Raw genomic sequence first — 17,622 nt, 5'->3', positions numbered from 1 at the left:
AATATTTTTTTTTTTCTTTGAGGTAGTAGAAGGAGATTTAAGCTTACTTTAACTAGAAATACTTTTTTAAAAATTGCATGGAACATGGCTAAAACATAGTACAAAGTTATATTTGTGAAACTAAAGATACTCAGGAGACTTGTAAAGTTAATGGATTTTCATAATCAGTACAGTGACCGTAAATTCTAAAAAGAATAGCTCTTACTGACATAAATAATCAGTTTTCTTGAGTATTTTTAGAAACTCATTCAGCAGCTAAAATGTTCTGTAAAAGGTTGTCAATATTAGGTTTAGCATTTCCTCTTAAGCATTAATCATTCACATTTTCCTGCTTTGATTTTTGCTTAACTTTGATTAACGCTTTGATTTTTTTATTTTTTTATTTTTTTATTTTTTTTTTTGGTCAAAAAGTAGTTTCTCATCTCTTACTCTTTCCATTTTTGTTCCCCCTATCTTTCCTTGGGGTGCTGAAAAACATTACTCGAGATTCTCCCAAAGTAAAAGAAGCTGCTTATCTGGAATATAAAAAGTCCTTCAATGATGTGGAATTTTGGGGGGTGAAAGTTTCCTATGTTGAAGAAACCAGCTGTTATGGTATTTTGGAGTGTTTTTCTTTTGTTGCTGTTGTTTCTTGTGTGGATTTTTTTTTTTAAGCTTCTTACCTTTTCCTTAAAGCTAGGAAATGCATGCTTACTGAGCAGTGGCTTACATAGCTGTGGCTTGAGACCAGCAGCGATTCTCTGTGAGCGACGAGAGGATTGTTGAGGTTCTACCACTTGGATTAGCTGTCTTTTTTTCTCACCTTCTTTCTCCTTCTGGAGTTATGCTCCAGTTTCCAAGCAGCTTTTAGACATTTGCCAATAGTCTACCATTGTGTGGAGTATTACTGATCGTTCTGCTCTTTTGTGGACCGCTCAGTTCTTGAGAGCTGTTAGCCCTGCTTTATACTGTGCTCAGTGAACAGCTCTCATCCTGACTGTGACTGTATGGTAATACCATGTTTTATATGTGAAAAATAAAGTAATTCAGAGGGTGTGCTGGACATGGATTTCAAAATTAGTTCCCAGCCCTTCTTCTCTTGTTCTGACCTAAGGGATTCTTGCTGAATTTCTGAACTCCAGGAACTGATCTGAATTGTGTAACCTTACAGTCATAGCTTGGTTTGAAATGCCTTTGGTTCAAGCCTAGTTGGCATGGAGAAAGAATTGTACATCAAAGCAGAATCTCTTAGTTTGGAGAACAGATAATTTTTTGCATGCATGATGGCAGTTTTTGTCTTGGTTGCTGATACTATGAGAATTGTGAAATTTAGAACTATGAGAGGAGTAGAGATCAAATAACACATGACTTCTTTGTACATTTTTCTTTCACTGATGTTGATTACTCCTGGGGCATATCAGATTTTTTGAAAAGTTGCAGGGAACTATGCTGTTATATGTTGAAGTACTCCAATTTTACAGTACTTCTGTATGGGCCTCATAGCAGTGGATTTTGCATACAAGTTTATTTTTATAAAGACAGATGAACTTTTCAGTGTGAAATGCTTTAGAAGATTGTTAGCTGCTGTTCACTTTAGTCATACCAAATTTTAATCCTTTTAAGTGCACAGAGCATTACTTCATTTTTTTTTTCAGCCAAACTGAGTTCATAAGATGTGAAATATGCGAAACTTGGCAACTTGAGATGGGTAAGACTCATCTTCAAAGAGAAATTACAAAATGACGCACTTGTAAATCCCAGCTATACATGCATTAAATTTGATCCTTAAAATTATCCGAGGTCCAGATTTTTGTAAAACGCAGATTGCCGTATTTGTAGACAAAGTACTCTGCATTAGTAGTAATGCTGGTTCATATAATAAAGACTCCTGAGAAGTGGCTCATGTAGGACATTTTTAATATCTCCTCTCAAGTTGTTGATATGAGTAAGTTTTCCTTGGTTAGTGAAGGAAACTTGCTGCTGCTATGTGTGTTGGTTTGTTTATTGGTGGTTGTTTGGGTTTTTTTTTTCTGTGCTGTGTGAAATTAGGAAGTAGTCTTAGTCCGGTCTTTAATACTAATGCATTTATATGTATAGAACAGATGTGCTAGAAATGCTAGAAATGAAAGAAAACTGTCTGCCAAAATGTTGAAACTTAATTTTAAACCATTGGTGATCTGTGAGCAACTAAGATTTATCAGTCAGTTCTGTATTTTGTTTTCGAAATTTTTTAAATCAATAGCACGTTGCCTTGCCTCTGAAAATTTTATGAGGCTCTTTGAACATCAAACTTATCTCTTTAGGGAGGTAAAGCATAATACATGCCAATTTTTGTAGATGCATAAACCTTCACAGTGAGATTGTGTTTACCAAAGGCCATGGAAAAAATTGGTAGCAAAGTTGAGTATAGAAGCCCAGCAATCGTGGCTTTCTGATCTTTGCTTGAACTACCCTTCCTGATTCACCTTGCAGGTGCAGTATGTGATGACAGGATGTTCTAGAGGAGTGGTCTGAAGATTGTACATTAAGAGGAAAATTGTTCTTTGGCAAGAATGGTTATTTTAAACAAAAGTCACTGATGACAGAGTCTCCAGATAGAAGTTACAGGTCACTGACTCTTCTCTCAGTTAAGCAGGATTTAATATTGAGGGTTCAGAAGTGTCATAGGCCAAGGCAGTTATCTTTACATTATCACTGTGCAATCGTCTTTGAATTACAGGGGGTAGCTTGTTTCTTGTTTTTTCCTCTCCCTGAGTGTATTCTTTAATGAATGAAACAGCGAACCTGTATAAGTATTTTATACTCATTTAAAACAGTGTATTATATTGTGGGAGGTCTTTAGGGTTTGGATTTAAACTTTCTTGTAGTGTAAACTGATCTTTGTCTTGCTTATAGAAGAGAAACTTAGCCAAAGGGATTTATGAGATGGTGCTAAAAATGTATATAAGTCTGCTGTTCTGTTGCAGCATTTGACAGGTCTTAAGGGACACCATACAAGGATCTAATTCTTTATTAAAAAAACATGTGTGGGGGGAAATAAATATGGCAGTCACCCAAAGCAAATGGTGGTCTTGCTTTTGACAAGATTGATAAGCAGAGTTCTAATCATATTCATTAGCACATGCCTTTTTGTTTTAATAAATAAGTAAATAAAATCTCTGCCAGAACATTGAACCTCTCGGGTATTCACACGAACTACTGCAGCAACTTGTTTATTCATATACGAAATTACAGTTTCCTTAGAATAGGTCATTGTGGTAGATTCGTTAGACCTGTCTACAACTCCAGGCAAGGACTTGTCTGTTGAAATCTTTAGTTCAGAAGACCCATTGTATTAGGCTGCGAGCTAAATTAGTTTACCTTGGCGTATGATGTTTTGAGGGGGGTTGAGGGGAGGAGTTAGAACTTTTTGGAACAAGATAATAGGTAATAGATAACTTAAAAGTAGATTCTGGTTTACACTAAATATTTAAATATTTAATAACTTCATGTTACACTTCATGTCTTATGCAGCAGTCTTATTGATACAGTAGTTCTGCATTTTCTTTGAGGGCTGTTTTCTGCTCCATCTCCTCTTTAGCTTTTTTGTGCTTGGGACAACCAATTTGTTTGCAAACTGAGATTTATGTTTTATAATTTGATTTTTGTTTCTTGGCCAAAATTATGTATGTCTAATTGTATTACTAATGCTTTGGGTTCCTTTGGACCATGTGATTTTATTTTGAATGAATTTGAAGAACTTGAATCTTCTCATGCAGATGCCACTTAGTGTTTTAGAACTGCGCTGTACCGAAGGCTATGTATAATGAAGAAGAGTTCAGAGCTGTCCACTATTGCAGGTCAATGATGAATCTTTTTCCTCTATTTAACTTAGAGCGCAGAAACTTAAAACGATACATGTGAACACTGGCTGTTTTCTTACTAAGAATATTGTAACAAACTGAGTTTTCTGCTGTTTGTTTATGCTGGTGGGACCTGCTTTGTCTATATCTAGATTTATACTATAAACTTGATTCAAAGCAAGACTGCTGTCACTCCACTCCTGAAATGTTTGTCACTTGAGGGAATAGGGAGAAAAGGAGAAGCTGGTGGACAGGGTTTCAATTGTACAATTTTTTTTGCCCCCACCCTATAATGTAAAAATAGAAGGAGGAGGTAAAAATTCCTCTTATTTTCAACACTTTTTTGTGTGTTTCAGCTAATTGTGGGGTTATTCTGCAAGGTGAATGTTGCTTTCAGTGGCAGCTAGTTGTAGTTGTTGAGTGATTGCTTTTAATTTTTAAATATTTTTATTTGCATAACAATTTTTATTGAAGGCCTATTTTCTTTTATTTCTTTGCAGAATTTCTCATTGCAATACTAAAAAACAAGTTTGCTTTCAAAAATTGCTTACTGATAATTTTGTTCCTTTTAGAGGGTCTTGGGGAACGCTAATTTAATTGCTTATGCAGTTTCCATCTCAGGTTGAGGGAAAGGACTTTAAAGTTGAAAAGTCATAATATATGCTGTATTGATCATTTAATTTCTTTTTCTCTTAATCATTTCTCCTGATGAGCTTCTGAGGTCAGTGCCAGTATTCCTGCCATTCAACCAGGACCCTGGAACCTCCCACATGAGTCTGAGCTGTGATTTTTTTTCCTCCTAGCTGGTGGGACACTCCTTTTGGCTGATGTTGGTTACAGAGGGTTCTGGCTGTTCCATTTCATTTCAGAGTGTCATCATGGAAGTTTTGTTTTTCTAATTGAAACATTTCAAATTTTCTCATATATGGAATTTTCAGATTATCAGAACTTACCACCACCTGCTTTTTTTTTTTTTTTTTCCTGCTGAGCTTGTAAATATACAGCCTGATGCAGTGGGGCTTACCCTTTATATGAAATGTAGAATGGTTCTAAATCTGGGTTTTAAGTCCTGCTGAGAGCCATGAGAGAAAACTGGGTAAGCTTGTTTTAGAAAAGGGTGATTATAAATAGGTAATTTCAGTCTGATTCTGTGTGTCTGGTATTTCTTATACTTCAGCCCTTTGAAATGTTTCAGTTACATTTAAATATCGTTTCTGTGTTGTAACTCTAAAGGATTGACAAAATGTTCTTTGGACTAAAGACAGGTGGTTACAATCTTCTCAAAGAACATTTTGATAGTCTTAAAAACCCAGCCTGAATTACTGTTGAATAAGGAATAGCTAGTAAATTGACTTGTAAGTATTTATTTGACAACAATTACAGTAAACACACCAAATTTGGTAAGAAAAACCCTAGAAGTTCTTATCATGGCAGTTCCCAACTGGTAACACGTGTTTATTCAACTTGCTTTTGATCCAAAACTATGTTATGTTTCAAGGATCTGTGCCTTTTTGTGTATACAACTGTTTCCCACTGCGGTTTTTGTAAGATTGTAGATTGTAATATGAAATTGGTGTCATCACTGTAATTTTTAACGGTGGTTATTGCATGAGAACTGTTTACTACAGGTATTAGTATGTTATGATATACATGTAAGGAAAAATTCAGTGGCGTGTGCAAACTCAGTTAAATTTTGTAACAACTTACTGATTATTTGTTTAAAACGTAAGTCGCATTTTGGGAGATGATTATTTTCTTGTTATCAGTGATGTTTACATAATGCTAATAAACTGTAAGGAGATCTTCTGTTTACAGTGTATGGTAGGGCAACATGCCTAAAGATAAGATTGTGTACCTTTACACTGTAAGAGCTTGGCTAACACCTTGCTTCAAAGAAGATTTTAAAAAGCAAGCTCGTCTGGTCCAGTTTTATAGCTAGCATTATGATCGGGCGGTAGATGGTATCAAACTAGCAAGTTAATGCTGTATTGGGAAATAATGAGGCGAACTCCCATGGGTAGCACTTGATTATTCTGGAAAGGTTTCCCAACAAATAAGTTGAAAAACAGCTAGGTACTGAGAGACGGTGGGGAGGGAAAGAGAAGGGAGTCTCCCTTCGAGTCCAGACAGCTACTGCTAAGATGGCATCTACCTAAATCATCTCAACGACCAGCCAATGGATTGACTTAATGAATGTAGTCATGGCTTTCTTGGGATGGGGAGTATTGTCACAGAGGACTTGTATGTAATTTCCCGTAGGAAGATAAATTCTTCGTCTGTTAGGTTCCAAGGACTTTTTTATTATGTTTTGAATATACTAAACATTTCAGGGAATTTAATTCCCATTGAGAGAGGGTGGGAATACTAGGATACAGTAGAGGAGAGAAAAAACTTTGGTGTTATTGACAGAATAAACATCCTTTTGTTAATCGTTTTGCTGCAAAGAGAGTATTTTTGATATGCCATTTCCAGCTACTGCTGTGTTTGAATGTGTTATGATTTACACCTAAGGAAGCATTCATCAATAAAGTAATTCCATGATCTCATGCTGTTGGTATTATTTTTTAAAGGTGATGCTGTTTTTGCATGCTAACAAATTATTCTTAATGTCAGTCTTGACATTTATTTGCGATATACATTTGCATAAACATACAAGGTTCTTTCCCTTGTATACAAAGCTTTGTAGTATTTGTGAGTTGATAACAAATGCTGTTGTTTAAATGGAGCTGAATATTGACACCATGACACCCAACAGGGTTGTGTCAGCCAGCTGTGGGAATTACTTCGTCTTCTGAAATCTGACTTTCAACAGTTGCATGTGTTAAATGAAGTCCTACCTTACCTAGTCTAGTGTGCCTAATTATTTTTGGAAATTAAGTTTGAGAGCATGTTTGTGCAATTTGGGAGTAGAATGGAAAAGGTATTTTAGTGTGTTGACTTACAGAGTCGTAGAATGGTTTGGGTTGGAAGGGAGTTTTAAAAGTCGTCCAATCTAACCCCCCCTGCAGTGAGCAGGGACAGCTAGATCAGGTTGCCCAGAGCCCCGTCCAGCCTGACCTTGAACGTTTCCAGGGATGGGGCTTCTACCACCTCTCTGGGCAGCCTCTTCCAATGTTTCACTACCCTCATCATAAAAAATTTCTTCTTGTATCTAGTCTATATCTACCCTTCTTTAGTTTAAAACCGTTATGCCTTGTTCTGTTGCAACAGGCCCTACTAAGAAGTCTGTCCCCATCTTTCTTATAAGCCCCCTTTATATATCGAAAGGCCACTATAAGGTCTCCTCAGAGCCTTCTCTTACCCAGGCTGAACAACCCCAACTCTCTCAACCTGTTCTCATAGGAGAGGTTTTCCAGCGCCCTGATCATTTCTGTGGCCTTCCTCTGGACCTGCTCCAACAGGTCCGTGTCTGTCTTGTGCTGAGGACTCCAGAGCTGGATGCAGTACTGCAGCTGGGGTCTCACCAGAGCGGAGTAGAGGGGCAAACCAGTCCAGGTGAGGTAGTAAACTCAAGCGTGTGTTCTATAACTTTTATCTTACTAGATGCATTTTTTGGAAGGTCTTTGTACAAGGGTTATCTAACTAAGACAAAGGATTATGTTAACACAGGAGATTGAAGTGAGAAGCAATGTCAAGCAATGAATTATCTTCTTCAAAAACTCTCTTCAGCTACTGTTAATTTTATCCCATACTAAAACTTGTGTCTGTTAAGCTGTATTCTGTTTAAAAATTTATCTTTGACTCTGCATTTATTACTCACAGCCAGAATATTGTGTTTTCAATGTTGCTTAGATATGTATGTCTATTATTTTTAGGAAAAAAAAAAAAATCACTTCTTTGAGGTTTACTGATGCTAACTTTAACTACTCTAAAATTCTGCCAAGGGACCTATTTTATTTATTGTAAATAAATGAAAGTTGTGAATGCAGTAGGTAGACTGATCTTCCTATAGTAAAAATCTATTTAAACCTATCTAAGCTGGTGCCATTCCAATCCTTCCTTCTCCCTGGTACTATTTCAGATGTTTGCGCTCTTCAGTTGGCTGGTCCTGCATGCTAATCCACCACAATCAATTAAGTAATTATCTACCAGTTTGGTTGCCTGAGAGAAAGTATCAATGCCAGGCATGAGTGGGAATGTGGATTCGAGGAAGATTGAGAAGATTAGGGTTGTAGCAGCAGCACTTTGAATCAGTATGACTTGTCTTTGAGTTAGTCTCTGAAGTTAGTTATTAAATCACTGAAATAACTGAAAGCATACAGTAGTTGCAAAAAGATTTTTAATAAGGAATTTACCCAAGTAGCATGGCTTGTCTTTGTGTTAAATATGTTCAAGTGCTATTTGTAATATATAGGAAATGTCAGAAAAAAAAAGACAAGAGATATTAATTATAAATTGTAGTGATTGTAAATTGTAATCAAAATGAAAGGAAAAAGCAAACTGGAAAAAAAAAGATAAAGCTACGTGGCTGAATAATTTATAGGAGGAAATGTCTGGGCTTTCCGATTTTGAACAAACTGCATACTTGACAGGAAGAAACGAGATCAAATAAAGAAAAAAATCCATTATATCCAATAATTTTTTTTCTTCATAGATATATAATGTCTTTTATCTTGACAAATCCAAAAGCAGAAGTAGTTAGGTAGTTTGCTAACTTTTATTTAAATTTGCTATGCAGAAGTCATAGCACTGTTACAGACCTGGGGCATTAGCAAATGAAACCTATTTCACCTAATTCCTTCAAATCTCACTTTAATATAAGAATAAAAACGTAGTGGTTTATGAAGCACTTTTCTGATCTAGAGAAAAATGGAGTGTTTTCCTGATTTATAGATCTCATTAGGGGATTTGGAAAGAGAAGAAAACTAAATATAATAAGGGTATTGTGCGTCAGTATTACTGACATAAGGTATTACTGCTTACAAACCTGTTTCACAACTTGCTCTTTCCTTTTGCAGCTTTTTATTGATAGCGTTAGAAAATCAACCACAAGGGTTGATCCAAGTCAGTGTATACTGCTACAGGGCACTACTTGTTGCTTTCTCTTAAGTATCAGTGAACTAAAGGCATTCTGCAGCATACCTATGAAAAGCCTTAAGAGCTCCTTTAGCAGATATTTCATGGTTTCTGGGTTCTTCTGTTTAAGAATTTTAAAGATATCCTTTGGGAGAAAGAGAATAGGTTGCTGAACATAAAATTCACTTATGCCCCTAAAAATACAGTGCAAAAATATTTTCTTCTTTCTTTCAGGTACTTGGTGTGTATATTAGACAACTGCTTGCTTACGTTGAATTGCTTGGCAAGCACTGACTCTAAATTAAAATACAAAATGAACACAAACCCCAAAGAAAACCCCCAAACACCCCCCCCCCCCCCCCCCAAATAAAACGAAAACAACACACCTCCCCAACCAGCAAAACAAAGAACCCCACCAAAAAACCCCAACCCCCCCAAAAATATTCTTTTGTTCGGAAATTTGACAATATAAAGTTGTGTGACTCTAAACAGCACGTATTTTTCCCTGCAGTCTCATGTCATTTTCCACACTGATTCAGAAGTTCTTTAAAAAAGAAAATTATTTAAAAATTTTCCTAGAACTCTTTACTTGTGTTTCATAGTACATTACTGTCCACACATGCTTGTTCTCAATACCTTTATGCTTGCTTTGGTCATATAGTATGGTATATATACACTTGGGAATTTTTTTTCATCTCCTACCCCATCAACCCCATGTTCTTTAGTACCACAGGGAAACTTTTTAAAGTTCTTTCCCATGCTCTGATCTCGGTGCCTGAGGCAGGATGACAGTAAATGTGCAAGCACCTACTTAGGAAGGACTGTCCCATTAGAACTTTCTCTAGAAACAATAATGATGACCAGTTTCTCTGGTCTGTTGTGCTATCAGGAAAAAAACAAAACAAAACCAAACCGAACAACGAAAACAGGTGTGCGAAGATACTGTATCATGTTTCCTATCTTCCTTCCAACGTTAAGCTTGTATATTGAGATACCAGATTTGAATGGTTTCCATTTTGAATTGTGTCTGTTTAGGAATTGATTCAATTGCTCCTATATCAAGAAGTTTATTCCTCAAGCTAATTATCTGAACTGCTTGGCTATTCTGGGATGATAGCTGCTCAGAAACTCAAGAGTATGAAATCTGGCCCAACAGTAAATATTTTATCAGTGAAATTCTGTGCTATTGTAATTGTAGCTATTAACAGAAATTGTAACTTGGCCCATCACTTTAAGCAAATATGCACTCTGGAACTTCAGACCTGTGATTTATTTTCTGTTGTAGAGAAATTGCAGGGACTTAGTAAGCCCTTGTTTTCGAAAAGCGGAGAAGCCAAGATCACATGCATTTTAATGCAATTATTTTGTCTAATTTGCTCTTGATTTGTCTAATTAACATATGTCTTTATTCTCATACAGTTGTATAAAGCTGTTAGCTCTTAATTCTTTTCAAGTTAAATCTGTGTTTTTCTGGACTCTAAATGTTTGTTTCTTATTCCTCTGTCTGTATCTGTACGCTTGACCATAGTTTCCCTCTCTCAGATAATAGAGAGTTTGAGTTTGAATATACTTTTGTTGTATGGGCTTACCTCCCAGCAAGTTTAATAAAGAACATTATTGATGACAGTAGAAAAGAGGGTACTCTTTACTAAGGATAAAGAGGAGTGTAATCTGATTTCCAGTTTCAATTAAAATGCATAGCTTTACTATTCAATTGAAGGACACAGGCATTTCTCTCTAATGTTGCTACAATATTGAAGTTGGCTTAGTTTTTATTGCCTGATCTATCATGACATCCCGAGGTGGGGGAAGGAGATGAGTTTAGTAGATTTCATGTTGAGTGAGGTAGACAAGTGGTATCAGTGTGGAGTACTACTTGCAGCATAAAAATTGTGAAGCATTTATATATTTTTAATTTTTTGTTGTACGTTTGGTGTGTGTAGTTATCTTTCTCTACATGAGACTTGCCACTCTTTTGCAATGCCTGTTTCCTTTTGCCTTCATGCAAAAAGCTGTTAATAAGATTACATTGACTAGCCCTAATTACATTAATTTCATTTAAAGCAAATGCAAATACCACTTACAAATACTGCGGTTACTTGCTTAGTCATAAAACGTTGAAAACCAGTTGTCATAAGAAATCTGTCATCATTTCAGATGTTCAAATGAAAGCCGATGGAACCAGATGCAATTACTTACATTTACAATGGTGTAATTCACTGTTTTGTTTTAGCTTATGATAAATCAGCATAAAGATCTTCGAACAATAACAAGAGATTATAGTAAGTCTCTAAAGCAGAACTAAAGTAGATTGTCGGTTTGTTGCACAAACATGTACTGCGTACTTTGGAAAGAAAGGGAACGAGTTCTGGGAGAGAGGATGGTGGCTGGAATCTTCCACCTCCTACATTTACTTCGAAGACGTTAAAAGTAGAGGTGTTTTTGACTCTTTGTGTTTGCTTTCTAGTGTTTAAGACAGCAAATCTTTTGAGAAACTGGAGGTCAGGGGTGTAGTATGTTTTATTAAATGTTTTCCACATCGTCTGAGTAACGTTGGTGGCTTTATTAACCCATGCGGTGTCCCGACAAGGAAGGCAAGAGGACTGGTTTTGTTTCACTCTTCCTCCCCCTTCCCCTTGCCTGTGTATGATAAGGCAGAGAAAAGTGTATTGAGTTCAGAAGCAAGGTTCAACTCTTTTCTTTTTTGTCTCTTTGCACTGAAGTCAGGTGGAGTTATGTATAATTTCCTCAATTTATTTACAAATTGTATCAGTTACTTTTAGGCAAGGTTAGTAATCAAGCCCAAGCCTGTAAATGGAATGTCTAACCCCTTTGAAAATAGCAATAATCTTTCTCAGATGGAAGGGGTCGTATCAGCTTCTCTGTTGACTTTTTATCTAGGTAACAGACTGCACTCACCTGTGAGTTGCTGAAAGAACCTACAGCTTCAGCTCCAGCTCCACAGCGATATGCTGTTGAGTTGTCAGTCTCTTCAGTGCAGTGTCAAAAATGTGAGTTATGTCCTCTATGGCTGGACCACATCGTAGATTAATGTTTTAGTTGAAAAGGTGGTTGTCTGTATTGGGATGTAGAAGTCCAAGAGAACAGTAAGCATGAAGTATTGTACGCAGTTGCCCAGTAGCATTAATTCAATGAGAGCAAACTAAGATTCCTCTTAAATACAAAACTTTTTCTTGTGTTGCGTGTGATGTGCTTTTATGTACCCAAGTACATGTCCATTCCCAGGCATTTCACATCTAGCAAGTGGTTGAATTTTGCCTTTATGTACTCTAAAGATATAAAACTGACACACCAGTTCGTGTTAGTCTTTGTTTCACATAGCTTAAGCTGTACCACTCCCTTTTGTAAACTAGAAGGCTTCCTGTAGTCCTCAGTTTCCCACAGCATTGCTGCTGGATGGTTTGCAGGGCTTGAAATGGTAGGGAGAGATGAGTCCAGAAGTACTCAGTGTGGTAGTGGTAGCTTAGGAAAGGTGGTGTGTCTGATCCTTTGGCAACCGTGAAAAGCTCCCCTGTGTTGTATTCCCTTGGTCTCCTGCTATGCAGAAAGCTGTGCCTTTGCCTATTCTGTATTGGTGTTTTTTCCTCCAGGAAACTGGAACTGATGGTTAACTGAAATAACTCTCAGGCTTGTGATCTTCTCTCAGAGCAGAGAAGATATATCAGGGTATGGCTGTTTACTTACAAAATGGCAGGAGCTCATCCAAGATTATCTGCTTTAGTGAGAATTTCATGGTCAAGTTTCATGGAGGTTAAAAATGCTAATACTTCCTGGTCCGATACTGCTGAGAGAACTAAACTGTGCTTTCAGGACTGAGACATGAATCCAAAGTATAAAGATAAGAGGGATCCTATATAAAAGGGATAAATCCTGTATTTGTTATTAAAGGCAGTAGTTCTATTTTAAAGTTACAGCCAAACACAGAATTTTGCATCTCTATTAAATATTGTCCCTGCTCAGTAAACCTTTTGAGTATGTGTTGGAATCTGAAGCATGTGCTTAACTTCTTTGCTGAATTGGGGCCTTCGTTACTAAATTGCAGGTATATATATTAGCTGAAGTATTTAAGGGGGAAAAAAAAAAGTAAAACAATGATTATTTTGTTCTGTTCAGTGTAGTTTGTTAAATTAATGGAAAACATCAGAAATGCTGTGCTGTTGCTATGCTGTCCAAAACAGATTTAATACAGTGAATTACTTGAGTGTGTTTCTCTTGAGTCTAAGATAGGGTCCAGTTAAGAATTAACATGGAGTGATGAAATGAAAATTTAAAAAATGATAGTGTGATTTTACTTTTTTGTGCATAATATTATTGTAGAATGAGGCTTTTAAATGTTTTTCTGTTTAAAAGTGTGTTTCAATGATATTTCACAAATTCTTATGTGAATATTAGAGCACTTATTATGTGTGCAATAGCTGGGGCTCTGTAAACATTTCCATAATAAACTTCTCTGTATGCTAAGGCCTAATAACTTGGTCATAAAAACGTGTTTTGGGCATAAAAGTAGTGTACTGGTCTGTGAGAAATCTTGTGCTTTAAAAATAAATAAGATTATTTAAACAGAGAGATTTAGAAGGAAGCTGAAGAAAGTGTGCTGTACCTAACTCATTCCTGATAAATATTTGATCAATATGTTCGTTAATAAATAAAAACCACCACTTAACTAGACAAACTAATTCAGTGCTGAGCTAGTCTTTCTAGTATCCTTAAAGTCTGAACTTTTGCTTTAAGTCTATTGCTACATAAAATGTGCGTACACGTAATGTAGGAAGTGTTAGTTCTGTGTTTCAGCTACATCTCACAGGTTTGAGAACTCGCCTGGCTTTAGATTTCTTTTTGCTAAATTTAAGTGGACAAAGGCGTTTGAGTGTTTCTTCACTAAATGTGTTTTCTCAGTCTCTGATAATTTCAGTTCTGTAAACTGAGTAATTAATAAATAAGTCTCTGATAATTTTCTTCTGGAAAGTCTCCCATTAATCTATGCATTTCCTAAAGAATCGTGTCCAAGGGTGGGCACATTGCTCTTAGGCCTTTGAAGAAACCAGGAGGATTATCCTCCTATGTATTCTGGGGTGATTCATTCTTTGATGTAAGTATCCACACAATGGCTACTGTATAGAGGCTATTAAATAGAGTACTATTTAACAATTCCTTAATTGTTTCTTTTGCTGGCTCACTTGGGAAGAAGAAAGTGTCGCAATAAACAGAAGAAAAGATGTTTAGAAAGGAAATTAATATTGATTTTTAGCACACCTGTTAGATATAAATCTATGGAACATTGTCTTGTATCAGTTTTGGTATGCAGACCTGTAAAATATGCGTTTCTGTGAGATAAAATACCTCTAAAAGGCCTGTGGTCTGTTAACAGTGAAATAATTATTTAACTGTGGCTTTGCTTCACTGGCATATTTCTGAAAACCAAGGTGGCTGAGAGGTGATGATTCATACTTTAGTTTCATATGAAAATTTTCAAAATAAAAGATTTATTTTGTTGTCCTGATGCTTTATTCCATCTGGAATTGGAGAAATAAGTTGAAGGACTCTGTATTTTTACTGGCTGTGCCCCTGCCCTGGTGATTTTTCTGTTGAAGAATAACGTCGATGGTGCTTGTGGGATGTTTGTGCTGTGAAGCAGAACCGCTCATGCAGATGCGCTTTCCATGCAAAAAGTAAATCAGCGCTGTGTAAAACACATCAGTGTAATAGGGTTTGTGTTACTGTGGTGCTACCTCTGGCACACTGAAATCCTTTGTTAGCCGTCACAAATGTGGGCCTGCAACATTCTATAAGAATTGTACACTAGAGGGCTTTTTTTCTTTTCTCCACCAGTGTAAAATTAGCTATAGCTACATTGTGCTAAATGAGGCCACCAGATCTTTGCTCATCTTTGTGGGATGTTTCCTTGTTTAAAATGCTGGACTATGATGAGAAATAGAGAAAAGCGGTGAAATAAGGTACATTCTGGCTTACTATAAATGCTGTGAAGTCTTTACTTTTATTTAGCAGTGTTGTGGAGGAGCTGAGAAGTACTTGCTTCTCTTAGCAATGTGTCTTCTGACCAAGGCAAATCTCACAAGTCTGGATTCAGTAGGCGTTCACTTGCACATTGGTTAGCTTTGAGATTCTTTAGAAGAAGTTAATTTGATACTGTTTTTTTGACCTTTACATAATATAATTTGCAGGTAACCAGAACGTTTGGGGTATGGTCTGGAGTAACATTATATACATATACTAGAAAGCTTTGCTGTTTACTAGATTATGGTTTCAAGTCAGTTGGGTTTCATGTAATAATGTCTGTGGCATTTTACAGTGAAGTTCAAAATTAATATCGTGTATTGTGAAAAACACAGATTTTTTTAGTAGGTGTCAATTTTCATATTTTCATTCAGGGTTTGACCTTGAGTGGATACATAGGTACGAGGATAGATTTTCTGCAGTTTTCTTTTTGTCCTTGATGGATATAAACTCAAATCACTTGATGGTGTTTCCCATAGCAAGGTGTGTGAAGTCAGATGAGGGCCATAGCCCCTTGAAAATAAGAGTAAGAGAAAAATAGAGTTGAAAAACACCCAAATAGTGTGAGCAATATTTGCAAATTCATTTTTAGCTATTGTAAATTAAGGCTTAATTTCCAGGTGAAGTGAGTGTGAAGTGAATCTGAAAAAAATAAAATGTGAGAGTCGCAATTTCTTGAATGTCTCTTTCTCTTACATTTTAGCTGTATTATCAAGAAATAGAAAGGAATTTGCTTCTAGCTGTGAAATAGTTGAATGAAATCTGAAAAAAAATTACACACGTAAACATATTTTTTCTACTTTCCTACTTGTTTTTCATTAATTGTCTAGTACTCTAACAATGCTGAAGATTTCAGACATATTCTGCAGGTGACAGCTAACCTATTTGTATTTATCAGACGTAAAATGTTGCCATTGTGTTATCTAGTGCTGTTCCACAAACACTGGAATGATAACCAAGTAACTTTTATTTTTCTGTTGTCTTAAAGGGACATCAGAGATGGCTTCAGAAGAAAAAGCTTCTATCCTTCTCATATGAGAGAGCGATCCCCTCATAAGAGGGACTCTCCTTTCTTCAGGGAATCGCCAGGGAGCCGAAGGGATTCTCCGCACAGCAGATCTGGCTCTAGTGTCAGCAGCAGAAGCTACTCTCCTGAAAGAAGCAAAGCCTATCCTTTCCACCAGTCCCAGCATAGCAGAAGTATGTCATCTTTACATAAAAGAAATATTTCTTCTCAGCAAGGTAATGCTGGATTAATGATGAGAACTGGTTGGTGAGGTGAAACTGCAACTCGCTGTATAAGCCCTTTTTCTTTACATGCTGTCTTTTACAATGAGAAAACTAGACATTTTGTACCAATTACGTGTTGTCTGCTCTCTGGTTGTTTCATTGTACTCTCTGTTCCCTTCTGTATTTCACGTGGGAGATTGTAGGTGTTATTTCAGCAGCAGCTCCAGACTGACTGTAAGGAGTTTCAGCTGCACAGCTTTTTCTTTTTTTCCTTCTAGCATCAACTGCTTCTGTTACTTCTTTATGTGCTTATTGGATTCCCTTACAAGAAACTTTGCTGTCATCTATAGCAGATAAGACTCTTCTTCCTGCAACCAGGGGAAAAGAGGGATTAAAAAAATAGGAGAAATTAAAGTACATACTGCTACTTGTTATATTTTCTGAAAATGTTCTTAGAACTGTATTATTAGTGTTTTGAAGCTGGTTGTTTTTTAACAATTTGATCTCATCATCAGATTCTCTCAAATCTTGCTTTCCTCAAAGAAATGTGAAACATATCTCAGTTCTAAGTCTATACAGTCTATATTCTGCCTTTTAAAAGCTTGGCTGCTAATCTTTCCAAGAAATCTAATCAATCATCTTTTTTGAAAATATTTAAGGTTTTCCTATTTAAATAATTTGAAAAAAAAAGGCAAAATTGCTTTTTTTAGTATACTACAATCTTAGCCACTGCTGTTTGTAATGTAAATTAATCCAATTTGATTGCCCTTTCTGCAAATGCTTTCTAGTGAACTATACAAACCTACTTCATTTTGGCAGTTTTTAAAAAATGAATTAGGTATTTTTTTCTTCACTGATAGGCATATTGTGTGTTTCCAGAGTGGTACACTGGGCCATTATTTAGCACTTATTGCAAAAAAAGATCTTGAGGAGTTTAGTTTACATTGTTTAAATATTCAGGAATCGTTTTACTCCTCATAGAATACAAACGATCTTTCTAGCTCATCACTGCAGTTCTGTTAACATTTTGTAGCAATGCTCTGTGAACATGAATTCCTCTAAGTGTAGGGGAGGAAGAGAAAAATATGATATTCAACTAAATTTGTAGAAGTGGTGTAGATGTGCAGATCATAATTACCAGGAACAGGAAAAAAATCATTGAGAGAAACTAAATAAAATCTTGAAACATTTCAGTGTTTTCCTAAAATTTTGAGCCAACTTCTATCACGTTTGTAGTATATTGGCAGAATTACTTAAACAGTAGTGGAGGTAGCGAAGTACAAGCTGACATCTTCACAAACCAGAAAAGATGCTGGTCAAGAGAGGAGGTTACGTTTAGGTCTGTGGCTTTTGGGATTTTTTTTTCCAATTGTATGGTTAAACACCTCTCCCCATCATATTTAAATCAGTTTTGAGAGACCAGATGGCTTCTGCACTGGGCTGTTTCTTTATAACTGCCTGTTCCCTGGAAAATAGTACTACTAAACTGTTCCTCTAGATGACTGAATTAAAATGGCCT

At 36.2% G+C, this 17,622-nt stretch overlaps 1 protein-coding gene across 1 annotated transcript in view; it reads left to right on the top strand.

The window, feature by feature from the left end:
- PPHLN1 (periphilin 1) overlaps positions 1 to 17,622 on the top strand; it is a 71,077-nt gene that overhangs the window by 14,919 nt on the left and 38,536 nt on the right. The window contains exon 5 of the mRNA XM_086472462.1: positions 15,862 to 16,115. Coding sequence (XP_086328588.1) covers positions 15,862 to 16,115 — 254 coding nt within the window. The remainder of the gene's footprint in view (positions 1 to 15,861; positions 16,116 to 17,622) is intronic.

This window comes from Leptosomus discolor, chromosome 1, assembly GCF_034619465.1.
Source record: "Leptosomus discolor isolate bLepDis1 chromosome 1, bLepDis1.hap2, whole genome shotgun sequence".
Classification (NCBI taxonomy): domain Eukaryota; kingdom Metazoa; phylum Chordata; class Aves; order Leptosomiformes; family Leptosomidae; genus Leptosomus; species Leptosomus discolor.
Note: the sequence above shows the minus strand (reverse complement) of the source record. Positions and strands in the feature narration are given on the sequence as shown.